This window comes from Eretmochelys imbricata, chromosome 4, assembly GCF_965152235.1.
Source record: "Eretmochelys imbricata isolate rEreImb1 chromosome 4, rEreImb1.hap1, whole genome shotgun sequence".
NCBI classification, from domain to species: Eukaryota; Metazoa; Chordata; order Testudines; family Cheloniidae; genus Eretmochelys; species Eretmochelys imbricata.
This window is the reverse complement of record NC_135575.1, coordinates 90,984,533-91,011,218: the sequence shown is the minus strand read 5'-3', so window position 1 is coordinate 91,011,218 and position 26,686 is coordinate 90,984,533. Positions and strand designations below refer to the sequence as shown.

The following is a 26,686-nucleotide window of genomic DNA, read 5'->3' as shown; positions in this document are numbered from 1 at the left end:
CCCAGGCTGAAGTATCACACTGTAATTAAAGCAATGGCAGGAACAGCTTCACCCAACATAGCAACTTGCCATTGAATCAGGAATGGACAGTAATGACAAATAGACATGGGATAAAAACCTCAAACAGATTGTATAGATACATTCTGTCCAAGATAGGGCTATCTACCTCTGACAAGTAACGGAGGGTTCTGCCTTTTATATTTTGGTAACATTTATATAGCTTGCCATGCCAATAACTTCTTATTTATTTCAATTGATTGTATCAATCCCTTAAATCATAATATTACACATATAAGTTATAAAATATAACATATCTTAAATTTTTTGCACAGTATTTATGCAACATCCCAGGACAGCCTATACAGTGTGGCTAAAGAAATTAAGAGATTTTTACTTTTTCAATTACTGATCTTGAAAAGATTGTTTTTAACACCTCTGCCAGTGAAAGGATTTATATCTAACACGTCATAAGGAAGTGCCCATGAAAAGTAAAACTAGCCGTTTTTTCCCCATAGGTCAGTAGATAAGTCAACTTCCACCACTAGGAAATAAACCTAAAAACCAACTTCTATTTTCAGGTACTCTGTCATAATAAAGCAGATGTAGACCAATGTCTGTACTTGTTATGGGCTTTGGTCTGTCTGAGGTACTTATATGGTCCCCACTGCCAAAGTATCCAAGCACTTCACAATCTCTAATGTATTTTCCCTCACAGCACACTGTTTACAGACAGGAAACTGAGATACAGAGAGGCTAAGTGACTTGCCCAAGGTCACACAGGAAATCTGTGGCAGAGCAGGGTCTTGTACCTAAGTCCTAGGGTACTGCCATAGCCATTGTATCATCCTTCCTCTCCTTATTCTCCCTTTGATGCATTGCTTTGAATATACAGGCTGTCCTTGGTGAAGTCAGTTCCTTGAATGCATTTAAGAGCAGGATTTGTCTCTTATCAAAGAGTGACAATACAATCTGATGTGGTTGATCAACACCCAAATCCCTAGTTCTAATATTTTTAGTAGTTTTATATGCTTCTAATATATATCATAGTTAAATGTGTTGGTTTCCTCATTTTAGGGGCATAGCAAGACCATAATAGAGTTAAATGTTTAGGTATATTTTATGTTTTATAAACTGAACATAAAATGTATCTGCTATTTTTAGCCATTCCTTTCAGTAACTAATTGTAGCCATACTTTGTTGTTTACACACTGTTAGTAAATAGCAGTACCTACTAAAAATAAACACCTGCAATCCTTAAGGCATTACAATAGTACTACTCCAGAAGGAAATAAATCCTTTTAAATAGTCCCCATTAAAAAGAGTTCACTAAGTTTCCACAGCAGGAAATAAGATATAAAATAAAGCTATTCTCAGCCAGCTACCATAACAAAACAAACTATGACAACATTCACTTCCATAGATAGAACAGCCAGCACGAGCAATTTCACCAGTGATTTCACAGGGGAGACCATCTGCACATAGACATCCCTGGTGACTATTCTGGGAAGGTTCAACCAGCTGGTGTTGGACACATATTTGTTACACACCAATGCCAAATTGTTCCTTTGAGTCATGTACACTTGGCTCTAACTGCTTTCTGTGCAGTTTGGGATGGAGCATGCCAGCTAAGCATCTTGCTAACAGCATCTAGTGATGGATATCCTTGTCAGTGTTTAGATATTAGACTAACATTGGGACCAAAGGTATGCGAGGATGAGAGGCAGTGGATTTCCCCCCGCTGGGGATTCAAAGAAAGCAGATTTTAAGAACCAGTGATTGCAGGATGAGGGGCAAACCTCTCAGTGAGCTGACAGCTGGTGCAATGGTATGCATCAGCACTATGCTTGCTGGCTGTTAGGGTGCCCAGCTAGCATGTCCTGAAAGTACAAGACCCACAGTGAGAGCATACCTGGTAGAGGTTGGCACTATTGGGGGTTGTACTCCTTCCCACATGGCAAGGGTGGGAGAAAATAATCAGGGACTGGATCCATTGTTTATTTATCTAATCTATCACCATAGTATCTGAGAGTTCTTGGTATGATCGTATTTACTAATCTTCCCAGAAAAAAAATCCCTCAACCCTGGAATGAGATGCAGCATGAAGTTTCAGGAAGAGGAATTTCATTTAGGGAAACTTAGGGGAGGTTTTGAAAATTGAGTTGAATAAATGGAAACTTAGAATCAGTCTTACATATGGAGTGACTGCTGCAACTCTATAAAAGTATATGAAATATACACCTCTATATACACTGTGTTAAAATATTTAAAATTATTTCACAGCAAAAGAAAAAACAGAATCATTGCAAAAAGTACACATTAAAAATGGACATCAAAGAAAAAGAACTACTTAGATACATCCAGCATTAACCCAGAGGCAAAGTCATCAAAGAACAAATGCTTTTAAACGGGGAATTAACATTTCACCATACCTAGCTCCATTGATGTTTACCCCATGGCATCACTGCTGACCAGAAAGCTAGCTGTTCAAAGACCCCCAAATATTAGTACTGAAATCTAAATTAAAAAAATGTTTATTACCTTTGAGAGTCTTTGATGCTTGCTCTTCTCAACAGGGGGATGGTGAAATGGGACATTCAGACTGCATCCTCCCAACAACTGTACTGTGCTCAAGAGCTTGTGCTGTGCTTTATGCAATTATTATGCAATTATTCCAAAGTGCAGAACCCTCTATTTGCTATAGCTATGCACTGGTTCAAATAATCAATTACATGGGAATTTATTTTTACACAGTGCAGAATCCTAAATCCACATACATGTTTATTGGAACCTTCATAATTGCAGCAATGAAGAGCCATTAATTATCTTGCTATTACAGCGCAGTACGCATTGATATACTTATTTTTACACAAATAAGTTTGCTGTTTTATACCAGGCTCACTTTTTGTTTCTAGGTTTTGGCCCAAGTTTTCTGCCAGCCCAATTACCTTTGGGTGTAACAGTGGGGAGAAGTGGAAGGGTCTGCCACAAAGTTGGTGAAGGTGCCCAGATTCTCTGGTTGGTTCTGTGCCAGCACTGACAGAGTTTAGAGAAGCCTAGACTTCTCTGGTTGATGAAGTGAGGATTTACCCGGCAGAAGAATCTGAAGAAGTGAGAAGAGCAGAAGGAGCTGGTGCCTTGCTTGAAAGTTTCTGGGGTACATAGGCTTTCTGATAAGTGGAACTGCAACAGCACCTGAATGTGAAAAGATGGGTCCCAACTCTGAGGCCCTTATCCATCTGTCGTCATCTAAATGTAAGTATGTGCCTTCAGCAGATCCCTGTCACTCTGAGGGGTAGAGAGGAAGAAGACCTCTTGATATCACCACCTCACCATGTTTTGGGGAGAAAGGCAAATAATATTTAACAGGGATTTTGCAAAAAAATCTCTTTTCTGAAATGTCAGTCATCTAAATTACAGGAAATTGCATCAGGTATCTGAGACTAGCCAGGGTACTCTCCCTTAGACTCTTCATTCTTGTCTGTATATGCATCAGTACAGATTCTCCAGCTAGGGAGAAATGGGGGCAGGGAACACTAAGGATTGCTTTGCACATTGCACACACAAATCATTTCAGATCATTTTATTCTCTGTGAGTCCCCTTCATTCATTTCTCCTTGCTGACGTCCTGTTACTACGAGGTGATGGAACGTTGTATCACCATATAACATTATGACCTGTGATGACAGCCACTCCAATTAGCGAGCTCCCTTGTCTATCTTGAGTTTCTACAAACACTATGTAAACGTATGCTATCACAATCCGAATCGCACAGAAAGATATTCCTTACAGTTGCTGTAAATCTTATCTTCCAAAGTCAAACACTGTGTCTCCATTATGGTTTGTCTTTTTACATGAAAGCCAAACTTGTAACAATTATCAGCACATAGTCCCAGATTAAATACCAAAGCTCTAGTTTATCTACGAATTCTACGCCACAACGTGCATTTTGAGATGCATCCTGCATTTTAGAAAACATGTTAAGGGAAACCTATGACAACTTCAAAGCTTTCAATACATTGATAGGGACTGTATACTGCTCTACAGCCTGTATGACATGTGGAACATCAACTCTATCCGTTCTCTCCAATAATTAGGACATATGATAAGATTAGCATTGTTCTAAACTCACCCCAGCCTTGGGTTTAGCTCCAGAGCCAGCCATTGGACATGGAGATGCTAGGGCACCAGCATGGATATCAGGAGGCAAGTGTGTTTGGGAGTGACTTATTGAGATGACGTCTGCTCCACTTTCCGAGCCAGATTCCAAATCCTGTCACAAATGGTACAAATCTCTTTAGTACATGTTAAAATGGAACTGTTTAATGCAGGGTACTATGTTATTTACACAATATAAATAACACTAAATAACAAAGTGTTTATTTAGGCACATCCAAAAATAATATATTTTTAATTCTGTAAGGTAACAGCAAACATCCCCTTGTTCTCTCTCCTTCCTTAGATGTGCACTCATTCACTTTCCTTCTTCTCAGTGAAGGTGGTTTGCATTAGCTGCTGTGCTGAAATTATAAATCACCACTAACATCAAAGCTATTATTCCCCTAAATGGGAGGGTGTAAAGTTAAAAAAAAATCATCTAACAGTTGCAGAAGTCTGGCATTATTTTCTTATGTTTAGTGTTTCCTGTGTATCTTGGGTTTTGCGCCCACCTTCTGTCTCTGGAAGCATTTGCAAGCTCAGTGAACATCTGTAAATCGTTATACAGCTGAGGTGACATCATCATTTAGCAGTTTGTGCAATTCAAAGGCGCAGCTTCTTGTTATTTTGGAGTTATATTAGTATGGGATGCATTTGCCAAATGTAGTCTTTGGTTAAGATGCCATAACTTTTTAGGCCAGAGGTTATATTCACATTTTAAGAATGTAACAAAAATAGTGTATTGAGGAAATAAACACATCCTTTAAAAAATACCATGTAACATCTAGTTGAGACAATGTAAACATAATAATTGCTTTGGAAACAAGATTCTTATAAAATTTGCACAATACTCACAGGCACCAAGGTTCATAGGAAATCAGTGATAAGATGTAAACAGTATCAGAATAATGCTAATAATCCAGTATTTCATATTTTGTCTCCCTCTAAAGGCTCAGCTAATGCTTTTCATTCTGAAGGCAAGCGTTATCACTAATTATCTTGTAAAATTAGTTACTGTTCTTCTAGACACATATGTGGGTGAGTCAATTTGATAACTATGAGTGAGCGTATCTAAGTGCAGGATCAAGCTTTCAGTCATCTAAGACAAATGGGCTGCACCATATTATACTGCACTTGGGTGTGTATAGTAATGTGTTTCAGGTTAACAGCAGTTTTCCATGCCCCCGCCCTGGATGCCATTTCCAGCTCTCCCTCCCAAGAGTCCATCTCCAATTAATTCTCCTTTTTATCCTTTTTCCAGGGCTCCACCCTCTAGGCCAGCAGCTATCAACCAGGAGTCCGGGGCCCCCTGAGGGGACGCAATCAGGTTTCAGGTGGTCCGCCAAGCAGGGCTGGCCTTAGACTCACTGGGCAGAAAGCTGAAGCCCTGCCACATAGGGCTGAAGCCTAGGGCCCCGAACCCTGCCACCCAAAGCCTGAGCAACTTAGTTTTGTGAGGGCCCCAGTTGCCTTGCTTTCTACCCCTAATGCCAGCCCTGGCTTTTAATGTATAGAAAAATTGTTGTTGTGGCAAAGGTGGGGCATGGAGTTTCTATAGCATGTAGGGGGGCCTCAGAAAGAAGAAGGTTGAGAACCCCTGCTCTGGGCCATCCACCTAAGATTTCCAGATTTGCTTCTCTCCCATGCCACTTCTGCAGTAGCCCCAAGTCACATCTCCTGTGAGAAGGCTCTCCATCTGTGAGTCCTGCCCCTGTTCACAGAACTTCCCTCCAGGACCAACCTCCTGGGCTCAGCTTCCCACAGACCTCCATTTAGGCTTGCTGCATAAGAGCCTCCCACAGAGTTCCATTCACGCAGGCCTCGCAGTCTGTGAGATCCAGCCTCTATCATTAACCCTCTTGTTCTGGGCTCAGCTTCTCTGAATCAGGCTGGTTCTTCCCTTTGTTCCTAGGGGCCTCTGCGCAAGCCTGCCTGTAACTCAGTAGGGATTCCCCAACTCTGACCAGTCCTCACTAGCAACCTCCTTCACTTTTTGTTCTTCCCAATGCCTTTTTTTCAGCTGTGCTTTACTGCTCCTGTTTCTCTCCTTCCCTTTTCAGGAAACTCTCACCTGCTCTTTTCTGTCTCTCCCAGCCAGCTCTCACCTGCCCCTTTCCTCCTGATTCCCCACTCTCTCAGCCTCTGTCCATTTATATGGCACAGATGCCTACTCCTAAGCCCAATTGGGAAGCAGCTGATGAGTCACAGGTGCCCTGGACCCTGTTCCCTCTTAAAGGGGCCAGCCACCCTGTGACAATGTTGTATGCATTCTGAATTTCATATCTATCATTGCATAATTATTTTCAGGTACCAACAGGTGCACTGTTAGGCCTATAAAGAGCTTGTTACAAGGCCATACTAGAATGAGCACACTTAGCCACCTCTGGAAAGCTCACTAGGTGCTCCCATTGCCTCATGTTCTTTTCTTGGCTAGCAGAAGTATACCATGTCCTCATTTGGGGCTTTCTACATGCTGCCTTCCAACAGGCTCCCCACAACTGTCAGCTGTAGAATTCAAAGCAGGATGATAGATATTATGGATAGCTCATTGTCATATCATATATTAAACCCACTATAATGAGAACCCCTGAGACCCATGGAACACTAAGGGCCAGATTCACTTCTATGACATGCAAATTCTAGTCTAAAGGAAATCAGTGAAAGTTACACATGTGATATCTAAGCACTCAAGTTGTCCCTAAAAGATTAAAAGATTAAAATAAAGCAGTTTGAAAAGGTTATGAAGATAAGAAACAACATTGGCCTTAAACAGTTATTCCAGTGACATCTCTGTTCGACATCTGCATGAGGAGCATATATTTAATAGTGGGCTCTTCAGCCTAGCAGAGAAAAATATAACATTATCCAATGGCTGGAAGTTGAAGCTAGACAAATTCAGACTGGAAATAAGGTGTAAATTTTTAACAATGAAGGTCATTAACCATTGGAACAATTTATCAAAGGTCATAATGGATTCTTCCTCACTAACAATTTTTAAATCAAGATTGGATGTTTTTCTGAAACATATGCTCTAGGAATTATTTTTGGGAAATTCAGTGGGCTGTGTTATACAGGAGGTCAGACCACACGATCACAATGGTGCCTTCTGGCCTTGAAATCTATATTGTCAAGACAACACATACTTTATATCTGAAATGAATTAAACATTTTCCTGTTTTCAGAATATTCTAGATAACACTTCTTAATTTCCATCCCTCATCTTTTTCCCCCTCTAAGCAATCCCACTGATACAAGTTTTTATGGAGAACAGGCAGCCTGCCAATAGTTAAGTTTTCAACCAGTTGCCATTATAAAGTCTTAATAGACTGCAACTTTGGCCTGCAAAAGTGGTCTTGCAGAATTCCCTGATTGACTCTGAAAGCAGAGGAGAAAGTTTACGCAAACTTTGAAGAACATACACCATGCTTTTTTTTCAGTTACAATGAATTAAAAATTACCTTGATTTGGACTTTTATTTCTGTCTCCTTTTAGCTCAAAAATGACTTATTAATGTCCCTTCAAATTTTCCATACAGTTAAAACTCCTTGAAAATTCATGAGCCAGCTATATTTAAAGGGAACAGAGTGTAATTTTTTTTTGATAGTTTGTGGCCCTATTTCTACACTCACTAATTTAAATGGGAGTTTTGGACTCCACTTTGATTCCATTATTGTTAATGGGATTTTATACCAGTGTCTGCATGGGGAGTGGGATTGAGCATCATGGGTGAAATTCATCCATGCACAGAGGGAGCCTGCACAAAAGCTCATGTACTTCTTAAACCCACTTTCCTATGGCTTAAGTGGGATTTGAGTGGGTGCATGAACTTTGGGCAGGTCCTTTGCACAGGGATGAATTGCACCTTTGAGCATAAGTGAATTTGAGAGTACTTTCTATGCAATTTGAAGATTTGAGTGCAACGTAATTTCAACAAGAGAAATAAAATTAAAAAGAAAAATGACATCAGGAGACACTTAACAGCCAGTCAAAATCTTCAAAATTCTCTCATTCAAACTGAAAACATTTCTATTAAAGATTTCAGAGATATGTAGTAGCTATGTTGTTTTGTGTTGTACTTTCTTTTTCTGTTTGGATTTGGTTTCTTCTAAGAATGAGTTAAAAAATCCCAGGTTGCGTATTTCAATAAGCATTATTATTATTTCAAATAGTGAACATTATGGCGGCCCCTACTGAGAGATAAGCAAATATTTATAATTTGGGGGTATTTCAACACCTCTATATTTTAAGTGGCTTAACTGTAATATGCTGTCAAACTTTTTGCTAAGTAACAGAATACAAACATAAATTGTATTATATTATTAACTACATACTCTTCAACTGGCCACCATGCTAAGATTCAGACAAAAATAGAAAGCTGTTTTTTTCCCTACACATTACTAACTGGACTGTATGGAAATAATGAAGATGACTTTGTTAGAAAAAAGCTTTATTCCAAACACTGGATAAAATGAACATGTTTCTTTAAGATTGCTTATTTTTATTGCAAAATGGCTGCAGTAGGGATGGTTCAGATGAGCAGAAAGCCTGCATTATGACATCCCAAACAAGCCACTTGAAAAGTTGGTCATATTCCTCACATCTACTTGTTTAAACAAATCTTTTAAAATAACAATTTATTCATTAGTTAGTGAACTGCTCTATCCTCTTTCACACTGTTCTCTGCAAAAGACTCTCTAGCTAAATAAAAATTGTGGATTATGCTGGAATATTATTCTAACAGAGGAGGATTTCAAAAGTGGCCCAGAAGTGGCTCCCTGCTGAAAAATTTCTGGACCCCACAACTGGGAACAAAACAAACTGTAACTAATTACATTTTCAACTCTAGCTGTTGCAAATCAAGTGGAATGTGCATATATTCACAGGCTAACATTACTCTGATTCTAACTCCACTTTAATTTTTCTTAGCAATAAGAGGTAATAGAAACAGCCTGACACCTTTTGAATTTTGCTGTTCTCCCATTCTTTCATCTGGGATATTTTCATAATTCTCCCACATATCAGCTCTCTTTTCACAGAAAAGTACAAGCTGCAAGTGCTAGGCTGATCAAAGAAATGAGAGAGACATAGAAAGGAAGAGAAATGAATTAATGAAACAAAATAAATCTAATTTGAATAAAAAGAAAGAGTTAGCAAACAGGCTCACAGGTATATGCCTCCGTTTGTATGTTGGGGTGCTGGATGGTGAAGAGCCTGTACTGAGAGCATTTTCAATATCCTGATCTAGCTGGTCCAGTTTCATAATTAGCAGCACCATGGAGTCCAATCGTGACCGATCTCGATCTTCTCTCATTTCCTGAGGAACAGAACATACAATTACTGAATCTGAAAGGGCACTTCATGGAAAGAATAAAAAGCTCTCTGTTCCCTAATTTGACAAAAAGTCATTGAATAATAGGCAGCAAACTCTCATTTTTTGAGGGAAAAAAGAAAAATGTTTTGTATTATCAATGGGCTGTTCACTCAGAAAAGGTTGACTTACTGCCAGTTAAGCATTTGGTACACATAGTTAATATCTATCTTGTACTGGAATGTGTGAGGAAAGAACATGTACAATACTTTTGACATAAATGCACTGTGGGGATTTCTCCAGTTCAAGAGTAATCTCCTATTCAGAAGGGCTATCTAAACTTATCCTCCTTTCCCAAACCCCTACCCCCACAGTTAATTAGTTTTATTTGAAGTAAGGTTCTCTTTCCTTGTGATGAACAAAGTAAAATATGTACAAATATAAGTGGCATATTTTTGAATGTGTGACAGAAATGGGAAAAAATCCACAGAAACCCATTTTTCAGCTGTCTCTGAAAGTCCTTTGACAGTGGCACCCATTAATGCTGCAGCTGTACCTTAGGGACTTACCAATGCATTTAGAAAACCAATTGTTTGAAGAGTTTTTGTCTTGGCTGTAAAATCTTGCTATACATGAAATCTCCCTGTCCTGTAATAAAATACAGGCTGTATATATAGATGCCTGCACAGGGGACAGGAAACTCCATATGCTTCCCATCCCAGAATCTCTCACACATTCCTTTGTTGGGGGATGGAAAGAGAAGAGTTATAATTCCTCCTTTAAAAGAAGCTTGGAGAGTGAACCCCCAAACCAGCATAGGCACAGACAAACCACACATGAGCCCGGTGCTTCTGTACTTGCTTTGGATTCCAATAACAGGCACCCAAGGGCTGGATTAGGTCCTTAAAATATTATGAAAAATATTATCTGATGATGTTCATGGAAGGTAAAGGAGTTATGGTGCTAAACTCCCCTGTAGCTCTTGGGAAAATAAGCCCTATATATTCTCAACTATTGGAGATGGAGACTAATCAGTGAATGCTTTGTTGGGCATTAAAGAAGCATAAATACAAACCAGCACCCCTGTAGAGTGTTAACTAGTCAATGGGACAGCTGAGTAAGACTTTCATATGAGAAGCAAACCCAGGATCTTGTTTCAGTTTTTGTTACAATTTAAAATTCTGGCCAGACTTGCTGAAGGGATCCCTGAGCTGTGAGAGCCTCCTGGGGAACATGAGCAGAGTTTAGAGTGAACGTTAAATGTACAGCTTTAGTGGAGAGCCCCATGGCAAGCCATGATAACGGTAGAATTTTACTAAGCTGAACCCTTGCAGCTAAAACTTCTGAGTTTCTTCATTGTAGTTGGTACATTAGGAGACAAATAGTGTCTCCAACCTCCATAGATGCAGAAAGCACTGGAACAGGTCAGGCTTTGCTGCACAGGGAGGCGAGGAGTCCTCCACATACCATGTGGCTCCCCGGCAGCTCCACCATAACGTTGTGTGGGTGATTGGGATTGTGCATGACTGGTATTGCTGTGACTAAGCTGATTCACTAGTCAACTCCCCTGCCTAAAGAGGGGAGCACAGTTGCCACAGAAGCAGAACCACCCTATGGGGCCCAGAAAAGCCTGCATCCCACAAGATCCCCTGATTATTTTAAAATACATTTGTATTCCTCTTCCTTGGAATCTTAGCACTGAAAATGTAAACCAATATCAAACAATCATGAAACTCGAAAGGAAAAAGCAAATGAGCTGTATTTCTGCAGCAAGAGGTGAGGAGTGGTGGGGGTTGGGAAAGCATTAATTATCATGCACACACCTAGAGGTTTTACGTACAATGAATCAGTTAGATTTGGAGTTTATCCCAAACAATCCTCTTACAAATTCTCCCCAAAATCCTTAGGTTGGCTTTTCATGAAGTGGATTGATAATGGTGGAGAGGAATCACTTATAATTAAGAGGTGGCAAAGCATTATTATGGTTATAATAAGCCTAATTATTATTATCCAGAAAGGATAATTAGGCTTGATGCAGGGGATGAGGGTTTGGGTCTAGGACCCTTTTCAAAACAAAAATATATTTAGGCCTGTAAGTACTGTATTATTGCAGTACTCCTGTGAATGGGAGTCAGAACAGCATCTTAGATGACAGGTTTCAGAGTAACAGCCATGTTAGTCTGTATTCGCAAAAAGAAAAGGAGTACTTGTGGCACCTTAGAGACTAACCAATTTATCTGAGCATAAGCTTTCGTGAGCTACAGCTCACTTCATCGGATGCAATGAATCGGATCCGATGAAGTGAGCTGTGGCTCACGAAAGCTTATGCTCAAATAAATTGTTTAGTCTCTAAGGTGCCACAAGTACTCCTTTTCTTTTTGCATCCTAGATGAGGAGTTTTTCGTTTGTTTGTTTTAAAAACAAGTTTTTAAATACAAACAAGTTTTTCATTTTTTTTTTTTTAAAAACAAACAGACTTTTCCATTTGCACTACACTTGAACATGACTGATTGTATATATCTATCATTGCTTTCTGTCTCTTTCACAAAAGCCTAAAAATTATACCAACAAAAATTAAAGTATACCATAAAAAAAAGCTATTCTTGAGTTGGAAATCCATTAAGATAGATGAATCCTCTAATAATATTTATTCAGTGTATGTTTAAACAATTTTAGCCTTGATATTATCCAAGCCTTTTACGGCTTATTTGTCTTCTCCATATCTCCCTCGTGTATATTCTGAGATTTTGTTAGCAACTTGTGATTTTATCTGAAGTTAGCAAGACACCAACAATCCATTTCTTTTCTTTTGAAGTGACAATACTTCCCCTCACCCACCACCCTCCAGATCTTTTCTCAATTTCAAATTATTTTCAAGATGATTGTAATATCCAGTAGCTGTCAGGTATATTACAATTAAAAAAAATTAAGGCTACAAAGTCAAGCTCTCCAAAGTTAGAAGATGCTAGAATTAAGGTTGTCTGTGCATCTTAATTTGGCCCCCTTGTGTGTTTGAATTATGAAGCTGTCTAACTACATGCCATATACTTCTTTTACCACCCGCCACAGGACACCTGCCTTAATCAGTTAAACTAGTGATATGTATTCTAAAGTTTACGTAAGACTTAACATGGTTTTTGTCAGGGAACTTATTTTACAATGTGTCAAAATTCCTCCCTGACTCCAGAAAGAGAACAATTTAGGTCATGATGTATTACAATTTATAGTCCTTTTAAGTTTTATCTTAGCTGGTGTAACCAAAAACAATGTTAAGAATTAAGTATGAGCATATATATCAGAAATATAGGCTAAACACACTGTATTTATCCCCAAACCATCAGATGTTGCAAATACCCCCAAACCAAACATTAGAAGCCTAGGAAATTCAGAGATAAGGTTACACTTAAAAGAAATCCAAACATGCTCAAGTATGAAAAGGCCCCCTAACGCTGCCATGTAGTGAAACCGTGCAATAACCATACAATTATGACTAAGGCATTTCAGTGTGTGGTCCCAGATTACATTAAATTGATTTTTAAAGACACATTTTCTTTTCCCACCACTAAACACTCTATTCTGTGTCACTACAGGGTTACTTATCTGTGCATTTACATAGCTTAATACATTTGGATTTCTTTTAAGTGTAATCTTAATTTTGAATTTCCCGTGTTTACAATGCTTGGGTTTGGGATAACTGCAATAGCCCTTTAATGTATTTTACCATGATATGTGCTCTCAACCTTAATGAAGTTTTCTCCTGGGAATTTCCCTGATTTTTCAAATTTAAAATTCCATACGTGAAGAAGTAAACATGAAACCCAAAAGGGAATATTACCCTGGGATATTTTTAAAGACTTGAAAATATTGAATAACATTTAATATTTTATTTTTACTTTTATATATATATATATATACGTCTGCTGTGGAGCAGAACAAATAGGGTTGCCAAATTTCTAATTGCAGAAAACTGAACACCCTTACCCTGCCCCTTTCCTATGAGGCCATGCCCCTGCTCACTCCACCCCCGCCTCCCATGACTCACTCTCCCCCACCCTCACTCTCTCGCTCATTTTCACTATGCTGGGGCAGAGGTTGGTGTGGGCTCCAGCTGGGGGTGTGGGCTCTGGGGTTGGGCCAGGGATGAAGGGTTTGGGGTGCAGAAGGGGGTTCTGGCGGGCGGCTGAGGGGTTTGGAGTGTGGGAGGGGGCTCTTGGCTGAGGCAGGGTGTTGGGGAGGGGTATGGGGTGTGGGTTGGGGGTGCAGGCTCCTGGGTGGGACCAGAAATGAGGGGTTCAGGGTGCACAAGGGGACTCTGGGGTGGGGCAGGGGACTCTGGGCTGGGGCAGGGGGCTGGGGTGTGGGAAGGAGTTTGGGGTGTGGGCTCTGGGCAGCGCTTACCTCAGGTGGCTCCTGGGAAGCAGTGACATGTCCTTCTGGTTCCAAGGTTGAGAGGCAGCCAGGGGGCTCTGCGCACTGCCCCCACCTCCAGACACCACTCATGCAGTTCCCATTGTCTGTGGTTCCTGCCCAATGGGAGCTGTGGAGCCAGCGATCAGGCCGAGAGCAACGCATGGAGCCCCTAGGAGCTGGAGGGACATGCCGGCCACTTCCTGGGAGCCACGAGGAGTCGGGCAGGGAGCCTCTCTGCCCCGCTGTGGTGCCAACCAGACTTTTTATGGCCCAGTCAGCAGTGCTGACTGAAGCCACCAGGGTCCCGTTTCGACCGGGTATTCTGGTCTAAAACCAGACACCAAGCAACTCTTCATAGGGTGACCAGGTGTTCAGTTTTTGACCAGAACACCTGTTTGAAAAGGGACCCTGGTGGCCCCGGTGGTTAAAGGTCCAGTCAGAGGTGCTGCAGCACTAAGGCAGACTAGTCCCTACCTGTCCTGGGGCATTGCTCTGTGCCCTGGAAGCGGCCAGCAGGTCCAGCTCCTACGCATTGGGGCCACACGGCTCCACTCGCTGCCCCCCTCCTGAGCACTGGCTCCTCACTCCCATTGGCTGGGAACTGGCCAATGGGAGCTGGGGGGCGGTGCTTGTGGGTGAGAGCAGCGTGCATCATGGAGCCTCCTCCCCCCCGCCCCTCATCTAGGAGCCGGACCTGCTGGCCACCTCCGGGGCACAGCATGGAGCCAGGACAGACAGGCAGCCTGCTTTAGCACCATTGCACCGCTGACTAGGAGCCACCTGAGGTAAGCCCATGGCCCCACCCTAGCCCAAACCCCCTGCCCCAGTCCTGAGCCCCCCCAAAGCCCTCTCCTGCACCCCAAACCCCTCATCCCAGCCCACCCCAGAGTCAGTATCCCCTCCTGCACCCCAACCCCCCAGCCCTGATCCCCCCAAACCTGGAGCCCCCTCCAGCACCCCAGAGTCCTCACCCCCACTGCACCTCAACCCGCAGCCCACTCCCACATTCTGAATTCCTCAGCCCAACCCCCAAGCCTGGAGCCCCTTCCTGCACCCCAAACTCCTCATCCCCAGCTGCACCCCAGAGCCTGCACCCCCAGCTGGAGCCCTCACCCCCTCCCACACCCCAACTACCTGCTCCAGCCTGGAGCCCCTTCCTGCCCCCCAAACCCCTCATCCCCAGATGCACCCAAGAGCCCGCACCCCCATTTAGAGCCCTCACCCCCTCCCGCAACCCAACCCCCTGCCCCAGCCCAGTGAAAGTGAGTGAGGTTGGGGGAGAGCGAGCCACTGAGGGAGGGCGAATGTAGTGAGCAGGGGTGGGGCCTTGGGGAAGAGGCGAGGCTAGGGTGTTCAGTTTTGTGCCCATAGAAAGTTGGCAACCCTAAGTACAGAGCAGTCAGAAAATACTAGTCAGTTAAGATGGGTTTGCTACAGCTGCTTTGCTTCACTGGAGCAGAAAGAGACAGCTGAAGTATATACTCCGCTGTGTCCCACATTTCCCCACACACAGATTTCCTCCTTTCTCCTGCACTCCTTGCCTTCCCTCTGTGTGTACACATATCCACACACCCCACTTTTGCACTTCCTTATGCATCCCACATTCCTCTGTGCACGCACACACACAAATTTCCCACTCTCTGCCAAAGGCCTGCCCCCCCCCCCACCTAACTAGTTTACACCTTCCTACCCTTTCTACTGAATAGATCTGGTGCACAGGGAACCTTTTAAAATAAATATTTAGGATTAATGGCAATTTTTGCCTTTAACTTTCATGACGAAGGATTTATACATCAGAAGAGGCTGGTGTATAAAGTCCTCTGCTATCTCCCATTGAAGTTTCCAAATGACTAAGATACAGCTGCCCTCAGTTTAGGAATCTTTGAAAATAGACATCCTCACTCCTTTGTTTCTACTGAGAGTGAATTTAGCAGCCATCTTTGTTAAGAGCAGCCTGTGGCCTCAGTCCCACTGAGAACAATAGCAGATGACAGCTATTTTGAAATAGGGCAATTCTTCATGGAATCTCAGTACTAGAATATTTGTCATTCTCGGCAAAGAAAAACCTTTCCGTTATAAATATAATGGGGAAAAAGGCCCATAACTCTGGGGAAAAAAGACTTCAAATGTAGCCTATAAATGAGATTTCAGTGAGTTTTTAACCACAGGGGAATGCTGGAGCATTTGTATTATTCTGTTAAATAAATTCAGATTTAGGAAACAATCTGACACCAAGAGCCAAATTTTTAATGACTCATTTTCAATTAAATTTTAACCCAAATTAATTAACTAATTTACTTGTAAATTCTCAGAAAATTAATTCTGTACCCAAAATCACAATAGTTTTTCTTTAGATATGTCCACACTTTAAGATGGAGGTGTAAATTCCAGCTTGAGGAGACATACTGATGCTACTTCTGATTGAGCTGGCATGCAGCCATGTCAGTGTAAGCAGCAGGAGGACTAACCTGCCCCGAGTACCTGCCTAGCCTGGATGAGTACATACTTTGCACGGCTGAAGCTATGCTCCATTTTTAATGTACTTTTCCCTGGAGCTGGGAATCACACCTCCAGCTCAAAGAGCAGACATATGCTTGGGTGGGGTTGGGGGGGGATGCCTGCTTCACATGCAAAACTCAACACAACCAGGTCAGTGTTACCAACTCTTTCAATTTTATCATGAGTCTCCTGATATTTAGAGCTTTTCTTAAAACTTAGCTCCTGGAATCAAGATATTTAATGAGAATCTCAGCCTTCATTTTAAAAAATAAAACTTTTCTAGTCCTCATGATTGCAGAGAAAACAAAAACAAACAAACAAAGTGAAGTGAGTACACTCTAGAGAGTCAAACCTGTAAACAAATAAAAAATAATAAGTATTTTTTGTAAAACCTCATGATATTTAAGCCAATCTCATTTGGGCAGGGGGCTGCCTCATGCTTTTTGAACACTTGCTATTGGGAATGCTGCAACCTTAATTATAGAACCTTGGGTAGTCCTTCCATAATAATCCTTTAGGTACTGTACATTATAAGGATTTTATACATCCCTCATAAGAATATGGTGTTAGAACCAAGATTCCAGACTAAATGGATCTTTGATTAGTTTTAGTAAGATCATTCTTACTAAACTGTTCTCAAAATTCTCCCAAAGAATATTTCTTTTCAAAACCAATCCACGATGTAGTAAAAAAAAAAAGAAAGAAAATGCTACGTATAGGAGAACATCACTAATTTTTAAAACGCAATGGGAAACTTACTGTGAGCTGCTGAATATTGAAAATTAGTAAGTGAACAAATGCAATAATAAATGTTAAAAGGATCTTACATCACAAATTGCACTTCATTAATTTCTGTTCATAATTGTAGTTGTGTTTGAATTAAAATATTCCATAAGGTGCTAGTGAAAGTAGAAGATAAATATGAAGTTGTAGAGCTTTTTCAAAATTTCTCATCATAAGACCGATCCGTATTTTAAAAATGGCTGTCAGGGAAATCCTGCATTTAAGAAAAAAAAAATTTTTTTAGGGCCAGATTTGTAAACTGTAGAGGCTCACTTGCATATCCAAAAATAATATTTTTTACACCACTGTACAAATTGCATGCTTACATTTGTACAACTGAATCTACGAATGGCTAGTTAACCACCATTCGGTGGGCTTGATTGCACAAATCAGACATGTTGAGTCAAAAGTATAAAAAAGTCAAATCCTGTTGGTTTCTGCAATGCTAGATGCTTATGGTTTCATTAAAGAATAGACCTTAGATTTCAGAGGCAGACTTACAGTAGGGATGGAAAGACCAGCTTGCTCACTCAGAAAAGAAAGGGACCTTTTAGGAAAAGAGTTGGCTGAGTTTCTCTGAGTATCTTTGATCTGCAGCCAGTTGGACTGAGCCTAAAATCTTACATTAGTGTTATACATTTCATATGACATTAAATTCCTCATCCTTGTCTTTTGCTGCTAAAAAATATCCTGTTCAAAAATGGAAAGGTATTAAATCTCTTTTCATAAACTGTGAAGGCATTCATCTGAACTGACAGCAAGAGCTCAGGATAATGCAATATATCCTATTTCAAAACTATCTGTTGATTTTTTACAAGCAGTTATATAAATCAGATACATATTTTTTATCTTTTTGCACTGCAATGTACAGCTAAGATAAACTTGGGTAAAAGCCTGAGACTCTCTCACTGAAGATTATATCTCATACTACTATACTGGGGCCATATTCTTCATCCTTTTAGGAGAGAGGAAATGGTATATGGATTCCAAAGGAGAGCATTTCCACATACTGAGAAAATGATAGCACTGCCTATATTTTCTCCCACATAAAGGACTTCAGGTCCAGATGCTAAAAAAAATCATAGTATTTTTCTTAAGAATAGCTTGAACCATCTAACTGAACAATATTTAAAACAAATTAGCCATGGAAAATATTTCCCTAATTTATAAACTGAAACCTGAAAGACAAAAACGAACAAGATATTTTTCTGGGAAGTACTGGTTTTAAATGCTCTGTATAGATATTTTGAGTCCCAGACTATTGTTCATCTAATCAAGTAGAGTTTACTGGGCTGTTCTACAACTGTTTCCAAAACGTGTTTTCAGTATTCCAGTTAAACTTCTAAGGAGATGATATCTGGGAGAGAAAGAGAAGCATTAGAAAATACTTGATTGAGGTACAACATAGTGAAACCCTTTCAATACAAGATAAAGGGTACAACTGAACAGATTCTCACAGAAACTCTCACAGGACATCTGACCTTAGGAAAAGCCATACTATTGTATGACTCCCCAGGATACTAACTGAGACATCTAGTCATGTGGATTGTCACTGCCACTGCAGAAGAGCATGGTTTGGATAGTGGCTGTTCCCTCTTCTGCACTAGGAAACCACATGGAGGGTGAACCCGAAAAAGTACCCATTGGTGGTTTTCCTCAGGATTCCAGGAAGGTCTGGGTGGGTGGAATGCACTACCATGGATACAGCATTCCTCTCCCACTTCTGTACCCCCCAGACGGGGTGAGAGGGGAGGAGATCTCACCAATTAGGGTACCCTCTGCTGACAGAACCTCTTAAGCTTTATCTGATTTTGTGTTAAAAAACTTACTGACTCACAAATTTGCCAGCCTTTCAATCTTAATGCACAAATCCCGTTGTGGTACCTCCCTTCTTTGAGGGGGTTTTGTCTAAAACTCAGAACAAGTTCACCCTGAATGGGTTTTTTGTTGTTGTTTTTGTGTGTGCACTGACTCAGTCAGTTCTGATTTAGCTATCCTGCACTGTGACCAACCAAGACATTTGTGTCATCACAACTGTGCCAATAAATATGCTATTTTAACAGAGAAACTTTGCAGCCCATGAGATAGAAAATCACTTAAAAAACCCCAGGACAAAACAAAGTATGTTGTGTGACGTTGCACTCCATAATTTTTTATGGAAATATGCTTATGAGTGTAAATATGATGTAACTGGAATATGCTTTATGCAAAAGGTCCCTTGTAAGGTACCATTACAAAGCTTATAATCTACTGAGTGTATTCATCCTATTTGTATGTATGTATCATTCTTGTATCTGAAGCTAGAAATATAAAGTATAACTCGGACGTCCTACTGTAATTATGGAAAGTGTGGGGCATTGATGATGGTTTAAAATCTTGATGCCTCCCATTGACTAGGACAATTGGTTGTAAATGGCTCTGTTTACTTGCAAGCCAAACAGCCCAGGAAGCATGGTGGAATCCATCTTAAACCTGGTTCTTTTCCATTTAGAAGGAGGGGTGGGGATCCAGAGAGACAAAAGATTCCCGCCTTGTGCCAAAGCTATAAAATGGGGTGGAACAGAACAAAGTGGGCTGCCAGTCATGAGAAAATCCCTAGTTACTACCTGAGCTGGAACTAACAAGGACTATACTGGGGAAAGGATTGGGCCCAGACTAGGAAGGAGTCTAGTCTGTGAAAGAAGTTTATTGGAACATCTCTGAGGGTGAGATATTACCTGTATCAGTTTCTTAATGTATTAGGCTTCGACTTGTGTGTTTTTGCTTTATTTTGCTTGGTGACTTACTTTATTCTGTTTGTTATTACTTGGAACCACTTAAATCCTACTTTTTAGACTTAATAAAATCACTTTTGTTTATTAATTAACCCACAGTAAGTGATTAATACCTGGGGAGCAAACAGCTGTGCATATCTCTCGATCAGTGTTATAGAGAGAGGACAATTTATGAGTTTACCCTGTATAAGCTTTATACAGAGTAAAATGGATTTATTTGGGGTTTGGACCCCATTGGGAACTGGGTGTCTGGGTGCTGGAGATAGGTGACCCGCTGAGCAGTTTTTGGTTAAAGTCTGCAGCTTTGGGGATGTGGACCAGACCTGGGTCTGTGTTGCAGCAGACTAGCATGTCTGTCTCAACAAGGATTCTGGAGTCCCAAACTGACAGGGAAAATGTGCTCAGAGGTAGTTCCAGCACATAAGGTGACCATCCCAAGGGGATCTCTGTGACCGAACCCCTTACAAGTTGCTCTTTAGAGAATTCAGTTTTTAGAATCACATTGTAATCAGTCAATATTGTGCCAAATGCCCATGACAAACACAATTCTGAGGGATCATTATTACATGGCCACATTGTCTCAGCATGGCATACTGTAGCCAACAGCTACTTATAAACCATAGCACCACTGAAATAGAAAACCAAATCAAGCTGGACTGTTTATTAGGTAAGTCCATGTTACTGTGGGCAGACATACATGGAAAAGACTGTGATTACTTCATTGCATTGTACTTACAAAACATGAAATACTGATACAGATAAGTGGGACTAACTCATATGACTACAGGATACAAAACAAATACCAAAGTTAATATTGTGATTGATATAGCTTATCTTACACACAAGATAATTATTTTACATTTACAGCACATAACTTTCAACATAATGGATTCTGAAGGACTTTAGAAACTCATTCCACAAACTACAGATGCTGGACCAGATCCTGGCCCTAGTCCCCCCTGCTTTGCCCTACTGTAGCAGGTCCTCTGCACCTCAGTCACCAGTCCTGACTTAGGGGTGTGTCAGAGGCATGGATTTAAAAAGGCATGTGGCAGGCAATCCCCAGATGGTGAAATGGTTCCTGGAGACCTATGCATCTCAGAGAAGCTCCTTGCTACCCAAGGATTGTAGGGGTTGAAAAGGTGAATAAAGCAAACTTTGCCAACACCCTTCCAAGCTCTGCTTAGCATAGCTTGATGGCAATTGAAAATTCAGAGAGAGCATACTTTATCCTGCCATTTATTCTGCCCTATAAAAAGAGAGCTCATTTTTCACTGTCCCCTTTCTGCCCCTTATTGTTTGTTGATCCCACTCACAATGTCATGCATAAAATCAGTTTGCAATTAATTATGTTGTAGCAAGATTTTATCATTTGTTTGTTCTATAGTACCTACCACTCATTAGGCTGTGTGTATGAGTAACAGTAACAGCTACAGCTGGTAAAAATATTGGGAAAAATGCATTCACCAAAGCTAGCAAATTTCTATCACACTTGGTTCACAGACAATTCACAAAGGAGAAGGGAGGCTAACTTCCCTGAGTATATTGTTTGTTGTAAATTGTTAGCCCATTTCTGGTTGTTCTTATTTTGTTTCTTTTCATAACAGTGGTTGTGACACTTTTACCAGAGGTGTCCAGTACGAATTACTATCACCTGTTCACAGCATGAGACAGCCTTGTCTGTGGCCACCAGGCAGAAAGCCTCAGAACTCTGCCAGCTGCTGGCAGCGCACATGCTCTGCTCCAGGCTCCGCCAGCCTCAGTCCTTTTCTTTGCAGGCTAGCAGTTTACACACCCTTCTTTAGTGCCCAGTCTTTTCCTTTCGGAGCATCCACGCTGTAAACCAATCCTCTGCATCCCAGTTCACCACTTTCCTTAGCACAAAGCACTTAGACATATCTGCAAAAACAACGGGGAGTCCTTGTGGCACCTTAGAGACTAACAAATGTATTTGGGCATAAACTTTCGTGGGCTAGAAGCTTATGCCCAAATAAATTTGTTTGTCTCTAAGGTGCCACAAGAACTCCTCGTTGTTTTTGCTGATACAGGCTCATATGGCTACCACTCTTAGACATATCTGTAATAAAACCAGACTGAAGTTTGTTTAACAGAGCTTGAGATAAAGATTTAAATAAAAGCAAGTATAAGGGATTGGAAACATAAGGTTAAACGCAAAAGAAAAACATGAAATGCAATATAAAGCCTATACTCATTAACAGGTTACTTTCCTATCTAATAAGGCATTTCTCCCTCAATCGTCAATCACTACAGCACTTGTCCAGTTCAGAAAGCTGGGATCCACCTTTCATGAGACACCCCCGCTAGCATGTAATGGATAACAACTTGTGCCATTATTTCTGCTCTAATATTGTTACAGGCCACTGTCTGTTAGCCCAGAGAGCCCCTTCTTCAGAGAGCTCTTCTGTGGTTCATTTGTCTTTGTAAAGGCACGCGTCTCCAGCTGGTTCAGACAGTAAACAGGTGCTGCCTCCACAGATATCCATTGCTCTGAATGTTGATTGAGCTAGCCCTAAGACCCCACCTTGCCTCAGGTGACAAGGCTCACTTCAACAATTTTGCAGCCAATTTTCCACATTTACATATCTCAGACTATTTGCTGTGCAAACATCTCACAATAACCATGACAGTCAGCTATTTCTTTAGCTTTCAGTAGAAACCACACATGACCTCCTTTATTACTGAGAAGTATTGAGAAGATGATGTAATACAGAGATAATATACCTGTCTGGCTATGTCTGTCCCAGTGGGCTAATGTTCCTTACTTTTGCAAGCTTGCTGTCTATGTTTTGTCTTTTGAGAACTGTACTGTACCAAGATTATGAATTTCTTACAGTAGTACATTGTATTATCTTCAGCATTCTGTTGTTGATTGACTATCTATTACACTGCTTTAGCTAAAGCCAGACTAATTTGCGAGGAAAGGTAGTAGCCAGACAATTACAAAATAGTCTGCAAATGTCAAGTCTTCTGCAGTGACAGAATGTAGAATGAATAAACTTCTATTACTATGGCCTTGTGACAAAGACTGTAGTAAGAATATAAAATCAAACAACACTAGCATCATGTTGTGAAAGAGACTGATGAGAACAGAACGTATAAGCAACTTTCTTTTAAACGGCCAATAACTTCCTGATTTCCTTCTTCCTCTTGTGTTGTAAACTGGCATCACACTTGCATCCATACTTTCCAACTAAGCAAAAAAAAAAAAAAAGCTATGACCTTTAGTTGACCCCAGTTCTATTTGTTACGAAGGGAAACACTTACACTTTGAGGAGAGTATTATGACAGTAATCTGAGCACTAATTATAAGGTTGGAAAGAAATACAGCAATTGAGCAGGACTCTAGAAGTGAGACTTGACACATTCTGTATTTCTATATTATTGCCAGCATTCCACAGAACTGGCCTTTTTGTAAATAATTAACCAGATTAAAAAAAATAACATAATTTCCTGACTTCTGCATTTGTATCATGCTAAGTACAACAGATCAAGTCACATCACTAGGGAAAATGGTAAAATTGTGTGAAATTTTTGCAATGAAACCAGCGAATGGCAACATCAAACTCAGCTCCTTTTGGGTCTTGTTACAAACACAAACAGGTTAGTTAAAAGGTCAGCTAAGATTTATGAATGTATGGAATGAACCTGCACCCAGTTACATGTAAACCTGGCCCAGCTCATAGTTTCTGCAGCCAAACCGGATGAGGTTAATGGTTTGTTAAGATTTTGAAATGAAACCAGGTGAATCCTTAATGGTTATGGCTATATTTCATTTTCAAATTTTTGGATTTATCAAACTAGACACTCAAAGTAAATGGGGCGGTAAGAATCTATATCAATAAAGTCAACAGAAGCCTTTCCATTTACCTCAATGGGCTTTGGATCAGGTGTATGAACCTGTGCAAAGCCAAACCTCCAAGTTTTCTCCAGCTCAAGGGAAAATACGTGAGGATTTGTTTAGTCAAATTCAGCCCTGGCATAAATGGGTGCAACTCCTATTGACTTTATTCATTGGGATATTTGCTAATGTTATAAGACTCATGAAAAAATTATATATCCTATTCTTATCTTCTGCGTAATCTAGTTCAAACACACTGAGAGCTTTTGAGGGACTTTGACTTCAGTACAAGAAAAGATGAATGTTCTCAAGTGCTGTGCTCTTCTCATGAACTATGAACTAACACTGCTGAGCAATCTGAAATATGCCAACAAGAAAAAAAAATCTCAATTCTAAAGGGTGGGTGAATGCTGTTTAACATCAAGAGATCTGGAACAGTTCTCTCTGAGGTCCTGTGAGCTATTAGAGAGGCTCATTCATTACTTTGCCACATGAAAACGATAGGCCCTGGAATGCAGATTAACATGCAGAAGGTCCTTTATTATATGAGAAAGTAAGGTTAATTATGAAAGAAAATAACAAGCTCAAGTCTAAAGTGGTTTTTATTTATCTCATATATAAATTGCAATTTCGTCCTTACAACCACAATGTGCAGCGTAAACTAAATTCTTTTGAAGTGATTAACTGTCCAAGTACTATTGTTTCCCAGGAATGGAACACAGGTTCAAATAAGGTAGCTCTCCAATGCTAACTACTGGTGATAGCATTGAGCATTTTGGTAATGAGAATCTGTGTTCAAGAAGAATTGCAGAAAGTTCCCTACATTCCAAGTACACTCTTATTCACCTGATCTGAATGTGCTGGAGGCAGTAGAGATAACTCCAGGCATCTTAATGCCTGCTGGCATGAGGTTGCACAGACATTTAGGAGACTGAAGTCTGAGAAAAACCTCAGCCCTGAGCCGATTGTGGCTAAATATCTCCGCAAGCAACAGGCTTTACATATTTGGTCCAGCAATTGAATAGTATTTTTCTACATCAACTACTTGTTACTTGTGCTTAGTTGAGAGTAAAGTGTCCTGTGATTGCTTCCAGCAATGGGACAAAGGAGAATGGTCTAAAACAAAAATGAAGAATGGTGCCAAGATACTGGAAACCTTCACCATACTTTATAACGGGTCGTGGAAAAGAAAAAAATTCTTCCATATTAACTCTGTACCATTTTCCAAACAAAATAAAACAACCCACAATTCAAGATTGAGCTTTTGACATAGGTTCTTGTAACAGGGCTTGGGAGGCCTAGTGGTTAGATCAGCTGGCTCTCAGGCCTGGGCTGGGCCCTCCATTTCCATCAGGGGTCTAGAGAGGGAGTGAGGCAGCTCAGCCAGGCACCGGGGACAGCTGCTCTGGCGGGCACTTGGGCAGGGGGTGGCTCAGCCCAGCACTCCGGGGTGGGGGTGGGGGGCAGGAGAGCAGCTCGGCCCGGCACTGAGGCTGGCCTGGCCCAGCACTCAGGCTGGGGGGGGCGGAAGCGGCTTGGCCCGGCTCTGGGGCTGGCCTGGCTTGGCTCGGCAGGAGCGGCTTGGCACAGCAGGAGCAGCCTGGCCTGGCGCTCAGCGTGGTGCTGGGGCTGAGGGGCCTGGCTCAAGGGGGCTGGGGGTGGGCGAGCTGGCGCTCCTCTGATTGTGGAGGGGAGCCTCGGGCAAAAGGGGCAGGGCTGGCGGGCTAGCCTCCCCAAAGTGGGGGTTTACCCGCTGCCCATGGCTACAGTAGAGAAAAGCTCTGGCAGTAGGGAGGCAGCAGGACTTTACACTGTTAAAAATATCAGCATAAAAACAGGAAGCACTGCTTGGCCACCCAAAGTATATAACCTAAGGTTTCAGGTGTGTATGGCACTTCATTCCATTTGCCTAAGGCCTGGTCTATACTACAGAGTTTGGCCGATGCAAGGCAGCTTACGTCAACCTAACTATTTAAGTGTCTACACTAAAATTTTGCTCCTGCCAATGTAACTGCTCCCCACTACACTGACTTAATAACTCCACCTCCATGAGAGTCAATGTTGATGTAGTTAGATCAATGAGGTATTAGTGTAGACACTGTGTCTCTTAGATTGAGTGTTGCTGGCTTTCAGAAGCCATCCCACAAATCCCCATACTGACAGTACAATCAGCACAAGCGCTCCTGGTAAAGACCCATACCACCAACACAAGGAGAAAAGTGTAGACATGCACATGTGATATAATTACTTCCGTGGCTCTATGCTGACTTAATTTAGGTCAACTTAATTTTGTAGTGTAGTCATACCCTAAGTCATGCCTCACGATCTACACTGTTATTTATACCTGTGCTAGCTGGGCATGCCTTGTCTGTTGTCTACACACAGCCATGAGTTTAGATAAAGCCTTACTGTTATTTACAACAACATACTATAAAAAGAGTGTTTCAATTAATACAAAATAGACAAAAAATGTATGTAGTTCCCTATTTCTTAGGGTAAAACGCCAGAGCTAGTAAGCTTTAGAGGAAGAAAATGAGGGGAAAGGAGAAAAATACAGGAGGCTGACAAAATTTACATTTGTCAATTTCATAAAAGTCTTAAAGTTGTAGTTTATTTACATTATATTGCTAGGAATGGTGTTAAATTCATTAAATGTAACTGAATATATATGGAAGTATACATGACTATGTGAAATATATACCACGGGGACTATGACTCACCCTGATTTAATGGTCTGTGGGCTCTGATTGGGTAAGTAAGGTCAAAGTGGACAGAGAGAGAATAGGAATTGTATTGAGTTATGTGTTGCTCTAGGGTCAGCAAGAGGTTACAGTACATTGTCTTGGATTACAATGAAATTGACAATGTTATTTAGCTACCATATATTTACTTCTTGGC

General features: G+C 41.0%; 1 protein-coding gene across 1 annotated transcript in view; it reads right to left on the bottom strand.

Moving 5' to 3' along the window:
- Nucleotides 1–26,686, bottom strand: part of DLC1 (DLC1 Rho GTPase activating protein) — a 353,252-nt gene that overhangs the window by 269,557 nt on the left and 57,009 nt on the right. The window contains exons 2-3 of the mRNA XM_077815589.1: nt 9,320–9,469; nt 4,130–4,270 (exon numbers count right to left, since the gene is read on the bottom strand). Coding sequence (XP_077671715.1) covers nt 4,130–4,270; nt 9,320–9,469 — 291 coding nt within the window. The remainder of the gene's footprint in view (nt 1–4,129; nt 4,271–9,319; nt 9,470–26,686) is intronic.